Here is an 11,025-nt window from a genome sequence, read left to right on the forward strand (position 1 = left end):
CCACCACCCTTAATGGCTTCCAATGTCTGAACCATTCTTCTTTCAAAATTTTCGGGATCGTCTATCAGATATTTAATTCAACCCTGCGAAGCAGTAGCAGTCAGTTCATGAACAAATAAGTTTACTGAAATGTGAGGATTTATCATGAAACTAAGTTACGATTGTTGAAAAATATGGAAAGAGAAGAGGAGGAGAAAAAGTAAAAGGGTTTAACTAAATCTCTTAATTGAAGACATTAATAATGGATTGTGAGACATTTAAGGTGGAATGTATATATTTTGTAAACAAAACTTGTGTAGGTAGGGTAATTTACTAAATATGAACATTTAGGGTAATAAAGTTTCCAATAGTATATAGGAATGAAAAAATCCCATTTATAAATATCTGATGCATTTGATTTTCAATTTATGTTTATACTAGTTACTTTAGCCCGTGCGGAGCCCGAGCCCAATTCCAAAAATTAAAGCTTGCAGGAGTATTTGAAATCAGAAGAAATAACTATTTTCGGGGCATTTGCATCTATACCCGCTTTTTGTGTCACGTTTTAACTTGTGCCCGCTTTGCAAAAAAAATTTGCAAGCGTACCCTCTTTTTTGCATAACTTCAGCATACGGGGCTGAAGTAGCAAAGACAATCACGCAAAACTTCAGCATTCTAGCAGACGGGTCTGAAGTAGCAAGTGTGTTGAAGTTTTTGTTTGTAATTGCTGAAGTTTTTGTTTTTGTAGTTTTTGTTTTGTAACTAGTTGAAGTTTTTGTTGTTGTAACTAGCAAACTTCAGCTCTAGAGCTGAAGTTTTTATTTTTGTAACTGACGAACTTCAGCTCCAGCTCTAGAGCTGAAGCACCACAATTAACAGTGATTTTTTAAGAAAATAGCAGTAATTTGCTGAGATGGGTGGTGATTGAAATGAAAGACAGAGAGAGACGCGCCTAAAAATGAGAAAGAGAATGCAGGTTTGGCTTCTCAATTTCCAGAAAATGACAGCAGCGACAACTACTGGATAACTTTATTTCTGTTTAGTTACGACAACAAACTATGAAAAATTATTTTTTCTGAAATCTCTGCCAGCACTGCAAGAATGAGAGGAGAAAAGTAGGAAGTTGGATCAACTCATACTCAAAAGCAGAGGAAAAACGCTAAAAGCACGATTTTGTTACCTTATAACTAAAGCAGCGTTGCTTTTCGAGATAAATACCAGTTTATTTTGTAACTTGAAGAAGAAAACGGAGGAGGAGAAGGAGGAGGAGAAAGGGGACTGAAATTATTTAAAAAGTGGGTACAAGTTAAAAGTTTTTAAAAAAATGAATATAGGTTAAATATGGGCGACCAAATAGGACGTCCCGTGCAATTTTTACACTATTTTCTTACTTTGGACTTCTATTGTATTTTAAAAATATATATTCCAATAAGTTCTTGAAGTCCAACTAAGCCTTATCATGTTAATCTTGTTCGACCTATCAATTTTTTTTTTGAGAGAATTTAGCAAGTGAAACGTTAGATGTTTAACTTTTAATTTGATAATTGATTCCACTAATGGAAAAAATCTTATGCACATTATGAGTCCATTTGGACATAAAAATTTTTTTCCTTTTTTTCGAAATTCTTTTACTTTTTTTCGAAATCAGCATTTATTCATAAAATTTTCAATTTTCACTTGAATATACATTTTGGAATTTTTCGAAAATTTGAAAAACTCGAAAAAGCTGTTTTTCAAAATTTTAACTCAGATCACTCACAAAACTTTAAAACAACCCAAAATTATATTCATGTCCAAACACAACTCTAATTTTCAAATACCATTTTCACTTTTTTTTTAAATTTTTTTTTACAATTCTTATGTCCAAACGCCCACTATAAAATGAGATATTTATAGTGTGTTGTCGTAAAGATAAGTTGATTAGACAATTTGATATAAAAAAGGATGGGCCCGATAGGCCAGTATAGTGCATGTAATTTTTTTAAGGGCACTTAAAAGTTTTCAAAATTTCCTATTAAAATTTAACTTTAAATCATTTCGATTTAATTTTTCACTCTAGTTTGATTTCTAAAATTGTCTTGAAATAACCTTTACCATATAAAAATAGAGGTAAGGTCTGCATACATCCTACCTTTTTCAAATTCCACTTTGTGGGATTATATTGATATGTTGTCGATGTTGTACTCCTAATTGTACATTCCTTCTCAAACTTCCCTCCGAAAGAAATATATTTTGGTTTAAGAAAACTTAAATTTTTTCTTATTTTCACTAAGTGACCGTTTTGATTTATCTATATGTAACTCTAGATAAATGAAAGCTTGCACAAAAATAATCTAACATGATATTTATAATAGGCTGGTAAATGTATCTAATATTCTAATTTCTTTTCTTAAATTTTGTTTACCAAGCATTTGTTACTATCACCATATAAAGACTCTTTAGAATTGAAATTACTGAACATCATTGTAAAAGATTTGATAAATAATTTGTTAATTTTTTTCAAATTAATGATTTAATCACTTTAAAAAGACACCATGCAGCGGGTGCAATAGGGCCCATGAGTTTATAGGAGAATTCAAACAAATGCAAAGAGAACCAGACTACTAGAGAGGTCTCAAATGTGAAAGGTAAATGGGACCCATAGGTAGAAAAATCGGCGGAACAGAAGCACAAGTTCAAATGTAATATTGGTTTTCTTGTCCTGTTGTAGATACGTACATTCATAAAGCAAAATGGTACAACATTCTTACAGCACTGACACCATCAGATAACCCCAATTTTTCCAAAATACCCCATGAATACAGTCCAAAATTAAGCGTAAAAACTCAAAGGGTATTTTTGTCAATTCACCTGGACGACCCTAAGCTCCTCTCCTAGCCGCTTCTATAAGGGGTCGTTTGGTAGGGTGTATAAGAATAGTGCGGAATAAGGTATATTAGTAATGCATGAATTAGTAATGCATGTGTTAGTAATACGAGCATTAGTTATGCAAATATTATTTCTTGTTTATTATTTGGTGTGGTGTATTAAAATTATAATGCATTGCATAATATTTTTTAAAAAAATAGTTGCTTACAAAATACCCTCCATATTCTCTAGCTTTAAGGGACTTTAAGGATAATTTTGTCTTTAACCATGCTAATGCATGCATTAAAGCCTTGGTATTACTAGTGTCATAGTTTTCTATGCATTACTTATGCATAGGATAATGCCAAGTATGATGTATAACTAATACAAGTATTAGTTATACACAAGTTGAAAAAAGGTACCAAACAATGTATTAGTAATGCATAGAGCTAATGCTTGCATTATTTTTTCTAATACCTCCTACCAAACGACCCCAATAGTATAAGTAATGTACTTTGTGTGTCTTGTGAATTGCAGTTACGTGCGGCAATCCTGCTGCAGTTTGTTTTCCATAGGGCAATTTTCAACCTTGGAACTGTTTTGGTTAGTTACATTAATCCTGGCTTCTACACTCGGAAAGAGTGATAACATCTCCAGTTGAAAAGGGAAAAATAGAAAGTGTTAAAACAAGAAATTGATAATTAAATTTCTCTCATTTTCGCCTTTCTATGGATTAGCAGAGGACATGTCAAGAACAAAGGGTGATGTTAATGCTAAAGAGGTTTTTTCTGATGAATTATATAGTCAATCTACAATTTATCTTGCTGCTGCACATGCATTGAAATCCAATTACTCGATAAGAGAGTTATTCAAATACGATTTGCTGCTCATATCTTCTTATGTGACTAGGAAACCACTGAATGTTGATTTCATGTCTTACCAAACCAATGTTATTCTATTTGAACTTGTTTTGCAATATCATCATGTTGAAGGAGTCACGTAAGTGGAGTGACAGTTGGATCCCTACCGTTATAGGATTAGTTAGAGGTTGTTGTTAATTAACTAATTAGAAGTAGTTAGGTCGGTTATATAGTGTATAAATACATATACAGTGTATTATTTTCGATAGAACAGTGAAAGTTCATTTCCTCTCCTTTCTTCTTTGTCTCTTCTCAATCGTGTGTTTCACAGAAGTTTTCATGGCAGAAGCTTAACATGGTATCAGAGCTTAACACGACAGCCACACTCATCTGATTTTCATTTCAATTTCATATGAACGAAGCTTCGTCTCCTCCTTATTCTCCTTCTTCTTCGTCTCAAAGAAATATCAAGTCGATAATGACGACGGAGAAAATCGATCACACTCATCCCTTGTTTGTGCATCCTTCAAATACTCCAAGCTTTGTGTTAGTTCCAGTTCAGCTCACAGGTTCTGAGAACTATGAGATATGGCTGAGATCGGTGAGAATTGCACTTCAAGCAAAACGAAAGCTAGGGTTCATAACTGGTACCTATAACAAGGATCAATTTAGGCCAGAATTGCATGAAGATTGCGAAACATGTAATGCAATTGTGCTCTCGTAGATCATGAACAAAGTGTCACCAGATTTACTTAGTGGAATTGTGTATTCTTTTAATGCTCACTTAGTTTGGGAAGATCTTAAGGAGAGGTTTGATAAGGTGAATAGGATGACGATTTTTCAACTACATCGAGAAATTGCTACGATTTCTCAAGGAACAGATTCAATATCCATGTATTTTACAAAATTGAAGGAACTCCGAGCTGAGTATGATGCGATGGTACCTTCGACAAGCTTGAAGGAGTACGCAGATTACCTTCAGCGGCAGAGGTTGCTACAATTTTTAAGTGGATTGAATGATTCCTATGCTCAAGCTAGGAGACACATCTTGATGAAATCAGTAGAACCTGCCTTGAATCAGGCTTATGCTCTAGTTGTTGAAGATGAAACCCAAAGGAATACATCATGAACATCACATACTGGACTGAACTCAATAGCAGAAGGGAACGACATCAGAGCTTTGTAGAGTTCAGCTGCTAGAGGAGGCTCAATGCATAAGAACAAAAGAAATTTAAACTTATATTGTGATTTTTGCAAGATAAAAGGACATAGTAAGGAAAATGGTTATCAACCCATTGGTTATACAACTTATTTCAAGGGTAGAATGAAACCAGTACAAAGAGTTGCAGATGGTCATCAACACCAAAGGGCAAATGCTGCACATCATGGAGGTTCCTCCAGGCTAGAGGAAATTGTAATGCAGGAAAAACAAGTATGGCTGGAGCTGCTTTTTGGAACTTCTCTTGCAGGGACAGCAAATGGAAACAATAATCATATGCAGATGCAAAGGCAAGGTTCCCACAACTCTATGCAGATGCAAGAGGCACAACCTCAAGGATCCAAAGGGGGAGTTAACATCACTTTTACTCCTGAGCAGTATAATCAAATCCTACAGATGCTCAACAAAGAAAATGTACCAGAGATATCAGCTAACATAGCAGGTACTATTTGTTCATTCCTGGAAAGTAAAACAGGTCACAACATGATAGTGGACACATGAGCAACAGACCATATGGTATCGACTCCTGAAATGTTGTTTGATCTATATGATTACCCTAAGCATGGTTCACTAGTACATTTTCCAGATGGAAAACAATTACCAATTAGTCATGTTGGTAAATGTAGATTAGCCCAAGGAGATATTAGTGATGTGTTGTGTGTGCCTGAGTTCAAATTTAACTTGTTCTTAGTGGCTAAACTAACTAGAGAGCTACAGTGCTTCATGTCATTCTATTCTGATTTCTTCCTGATGCAGGACCTTCACACTGGGAAGGTAAAGGGAACTGGTAGAATGCAAAATGACCTATACTACTGGAGAAACAACATACATAATAAAGCACCATACTCATTGGCTTCCAAGTTGACACTATCAGCAGGATTATGGCATAGGATACTAGGGCATGTCCCTCATAGAGTACTGCAACAAATAGATATATGTAAAGGTGTTAATACATCTGCAGACAGAACTTGCTCAATTTGTCCATTAGCTAAACAAGCTAGATTACCTTTTCCTCAAAGTACTGGTAGAGCTGGTAAAGTGTTTGAACTAGTTCATGGAGATGTTTGGGGTCCTTACAAGGTATCCACTCATGATGGTCATAGATTCTTTCTTACACTAGTTGATGATTGTAGTAGAATGGTTTGGATTTTTCTGTTAAGGTTGAAGAGTGATGTATCCGTTGTAATGAAGGACTTTATGAAGCTAATAATTTAATGGTTCAATCAAAGTCTTTAGAAGTGATAATGGTACAAAAAATTTTAATTCCCATTGCAAAGATCTGTTTAATAGTGCAGGCATTCTACATCAAAGCTCTTGTGTTCATACTCCACAACACAATGGAGTTGTTGAAAGAAAGCATATACAAATTCTTGAAGTGGCAAGAGCCATCAGATTTCAGGCATCCATACCCTTGACATTTTGGGGAGTATGTGTTCAGAATGCAACATATTTGATCAATAGGACTCCATCTACTGCTTTAGCAGGTAAGTCCCCTTTTGAGGCATTCTATGGAAGAAGTCCCAACTTGCAACACCTAAGGGTGTTGGTATGTTTATGCTATGTCACAAATGTAGTTGCCAAGAGTGACAAATTTTCCAGTAGAGCAATCCCTGCAGTGCATATGGGATACTCTAGTACTCAGAAGGGATACAGGCTGTATAACCTGACTACAAAGTTATTTTTTGTGAGCAGAGATGTGTCTTTTAGGGAGATATTTTTCCTTTCAACTCTTCTCATTATCAATTGAGGCCCCTAGTGGCTGTTGATTGGTGGGATGTTTCTCATGATCCTTTTGAACTTGAAGTAGAGGCTGTCACATGCTCATTGGAGCAACCATCTCCTCCTGATACTGTCCATCATCCTGGTGGCACTCCTGCTCCTTTGTCTTTGGAATGAACAACAACCAATAACAATGATGAAACTACCAGACACACATTACCTATTCCCTTAGATGAGGAGATAATGGCACCAAACACAACTCATAGTGCTGCTTCAGACCTTGAAGGTCCTAGCATGCCCATAAGACCAAGAAAATCATGCAGAACATCTAAGCCTCCTGGGTGGCTAAATGATTACATACACACAGTGTCTAAGCCACATCTCATGCAACAATGGAATCTCCTTATCCCTTGTCAGCCTATATGTCCTATGCTTCACTCTCCAATCCCCACTATACAGTTTTATGCAGCATGTCCGCTATCAGAGAACCTGATACTTATGAGGAGGCTTTACTCAATTCTCACTAGGTAGAAGCCATAAAACAAAAGTTGCAGGCTCTACAGGACAACCATACTTGGTTGCTGGTTGAACTTCCTAGTGACAAGAAGCCAATTGGGTGTAGTGGGTGTTCAAAGTCAAGTATAATGCCAAAGGAGAGGTAGACAGATACAAGGATCACCTAGTAGTTATTGGCTATACTCAGCAGGAGGGGTGAAGATGGTCACTGTGAGAACTGTCTTATCACTAGCTGCTATGTTTGGTTAAAAGCTGTATCAAATGGATGTCTTCAATGTATTCCTTCAAGGTGATCTTATAGAAGATGTTTATATGATTCCCCCACATCTTAGGACAGGGGGAGTGCAGCAAAGTTTGTAAACTCCAGAAATCTCTATATGGATTAAAACAGGCATCTCGCCAGTGGAATATCAAGCTTTGTGAAGCTTTTTTATCTTCATGATTCATTCAGAGTCATTATGATTATTCTCTTTTCACAAAAAAGTCAGGTTCTCACTTGGTTGTTATCCTAGTCTATGTGGATGACCTTCTTATTACAGGGTCCCCAACATCTATGATCCAAGACGCCAAACTCATGCTTCATCATCATTTCAAGATCAAGGACCTGGGGGAGATGAGATACTTCCTTGGTCTTGAAGTTTCCAGGAGTAAAGATGGAATTTTAGTCTGTTAAAGGAAGTTTGCCTTAGATCTCATTGCAGATCTTGGACTGGCTGGTTCCAAGCCTGCTGCCACACCCATAGAACTCAATTAGAGACTTACCATCATAGAATTTGATCAAGGCTGTGAGACTGAATGTACTACTGATGAATTGCTACCTGATCCTGCTGGATATAAAAGGCTAGTGGGAAAGTTGCTTTACCTAACTATGACTCGACTAGATGTAAGCTACACAATGCAGAACTTGAGTCAATTTATACACATGCCAAAGAAGTCACACATGGAAGGGGCTCTAAGAGTGGTGAGATATCTAAAGAATACACCTGGATTGGGAATACTATTGACATCCAAACCATCATTTGAGCTTACAGTTTATTGTGATGTAGATTGGGCAACTTGCCCTATGACAAGGAGATTAGTAAGTGGTTTTATAGTCAAGATAGGAGACTCCTTGATTTCCTGGAAGTCGAAGAAGCAAAATACAGTATCTAGGAGCTCTGCATAGGCTGAATATAAAAGCATGGAAAATGCAATTGCAGAAATAGTATGGCTTACTAGATAATATGAAGAACTAGGAATGCAACTGAAGTTGCCAGTAAAACTGTTTTGTGATAACAAGGCACCACTTCAAATTGTTGCTAATCCTATATACTATGAGCAAATGAAACACATAGAGATTGATTGTCATTTTATTAGGGAGAGGATTCAAGAAGGTCTGATATGTACAGAACATGTACCCACGAACTTGCAACTAGCTGATGTCTTAACCAAAGGACTAGGGAAGGTACAACATGAAGTTTTGTTATCCAAGCTGGGAATGTTCAATCTGTTTACATTACACAACTTGAGGGGGAGTGTTGAAAGAGTCACGTAAGTGGAGTTACAGCTGGATCCCTGCTGTTATAAGATTAGTTAGAGGTAGTTGTTAATTAACTAATTAGAAGTAGTTAGGTCGGTCATACAGTGTATAAATACATGTACAATGTATTATTTTGATAGAACAGTTAAAGTTCATTTCTTCTCCTTTCTTCTCTGTCTCTTCTCAATCGTGTGAAGCTTTCACATAAGCTTTCATGGCAGAAGCTTAACACATCAATATTTGTCGTCTCTCTTCTTGGATCCTAATTTCAGCACTCTATTGTTATTAGTGTTGGGATATACTATTAACCATGCAGTTTAGACATAGTATTTTATTTTATTCTTTATAGAATAATTATTTATTTAATTCAATAAAGTACTATTTTAAATAGATCATTTGTTACATGTGTGTCCTTTTAGTTATGTAGTAGACAATTTAGTGTATGGAGTCTTAGCTCATGCACAGAAGATTAAATTGCCAGTTCTCATAATTAATAAACTATGTTCACAATCGAAGATATTATTGGACAAAATATCTTGATGATTGTAGCACAAGATTATAGTATAATTTATCTTGATTACGGGAGTGATTTTGCTCCGACTTCTTGTGCTAGTATACTTAGTGTATATTGAACGGACCAAGTAGAGAAAAGATATTTTTGTACTGAATATATGTAAAACATTTTCTCTAATTCATTAAATGAGCTTATACTCCTAATCTTGATAATTATTATGATAAATGCAATTTGTGTATTGTTTTGATTTATCCAAAGGTACGACTCTATTCAGAGTTAGTGTATGCCTAATAGATTGGACAATAACAAATAACATTTGTGATATAATAATTAGTTGATAGAATCCATGACTGTCACGACCCAGATTTTCCACCCTCGAGAGTCGTAATGGCGCCTACTAGCGAAAGCTAGGCAAGCCAACCAACTGAACTATTTACCTTGCTTCCATTTTTTTTATCCGATAACAGTTAAGAGCCAACAATTAGATAACAACAGAATTGAATAAGCGGAGCTGCATTGTAAAGTTTTAATAATACTGCTAATACCAATCCATAACAAATCTACCCAAGACTGGTGTCACAACTTCACAGACTGTCTAGGAGTACTACAAATAAAGGTCTGAGAGAAATAAATACAACATTGTCCTTGGAAATACATGAAAGAAACATGAATAGTAGATAGAAGGAGATGCCAAAGCCTGCAGACGCCTGCAGGACTACCTCGGGTCGCCTGATGAACAAGAAATGACAATCTCACTGCGGTCCGAAGTCTACAGCACTGAAATCTGCACAAAAGAATGCAGAGTCTAGTATCAGCACAACCGACCCCATGTGCTGGTAAGTGCCTAGCCTAACCTCGGCAAAGTAGTGACGAGGCTAGGACCAGACTACCAAATCAACCTGTGCAACATAGCATACAAAAATAATAGGAAGCAGATAACAAGATGGCAACAATGATCAACCAGAGATAAAAAAAAAAGCAAGCAACAAGAACACCATAAATATTTCTCAACAAATAATAAATACAAGTGCAATCAATTAATCAAGTCCTTCAAATAAAATTCTTTCAAGTAAGCATCTTTCGAATATAATTCTTTCGAGTAAAGGTCACCTTGTGACGCCTCATTTCATAATCATAAATAATATATGTCTCAGCCCACTTTCATATTTTCACGGCACATCGTGCCCATATTTATATCACAACCGCACGGACAACTCATGTGCCATTAAATAAAACCATAATATTTTTCCCGGCACCTTGTGCCCACCTATTTCTGTCTCACATTGCACAACAATATTCTCATGTTACTCTGTTCATAGGTTCCATAACCCAATACAATTAAGAACGTTCAAGGAGCCTCATTCACTTAACATAAAGTAGAGTACAACTTCCAACCCAATTAGGAAATCAACAAGAAAAGATGAAGTTATTTTTAGAAATCATTTGATAAAGAAAATACCATTCTCAATTAAAGTACAATATCGAATGAATCATTTCCTTTAATACGAGAAATCAATAAATCAAAACATAGTAGAAATTCGCTTTTAAGTAAAGTACAACCTCAAACGGTTTAAGGGGATATAATTGAGAAATTAATTGAATTAAGGATGTAACAATTATTGAAGTTTGAAGTATTGGAATGTATATATATGTATAAATGCGGTGAGATATTGCAAACACTGTAGGTTCTAACACGAAGGATCACAACAATAAAGGAATTCAAACAGTTTAAACACTTGAATTGATAACAACAAATAAACACAGAAGTAGAAAGTGCACGACATCACCCTTCGTGCTTTTACTCTCTCTCACCAAAACAATACACGGCATCACCCTTCGTGCTTTAACACTC

The 11,025-nt window shown here is 35.8% G+C and overlaps 1 protein-coding gene across 1 annotated transcript; it reads left to right on the forward strand.

Annotated features, from left to right (window-relative positions):
* The first annotated feature begins 4,164 nt into the window (after positions 1-4,164).
* Positions 4,165-4,815, forward strand: LOC142181304 (uncharacterized). Its single transcript, XM_075254319.1, has 2 exons — positions 4,165-4,387; positions 4,475-4,815. The coding sequence occupies exons 1-2, from the start codon at positions 4,165-4,167 to the stop codon at positions 4,813-4,815; spliced, it is 564 nt and encodes a 187-aa protein (XP_075110420.1).
* Positions 4,816-11,025: the final 6,210 nt, after the last annotated feature.

The sequence above is a fragment of the Nicotiana tabacum genome, chromosome 5 (assembly GCF_000715075.1).
Source record: "Nicotiana tabacum cultivar K326 chromosome 5, ASM71507v2, whole genome shotgun sequence".
NCBI classification, from domain to species: Eukaryota; Viridiplantae; Streptophyta; class Magnoliopsida; order Solanales; family Solanaceae; genus Nicotiana; species Nicotiana tabacum.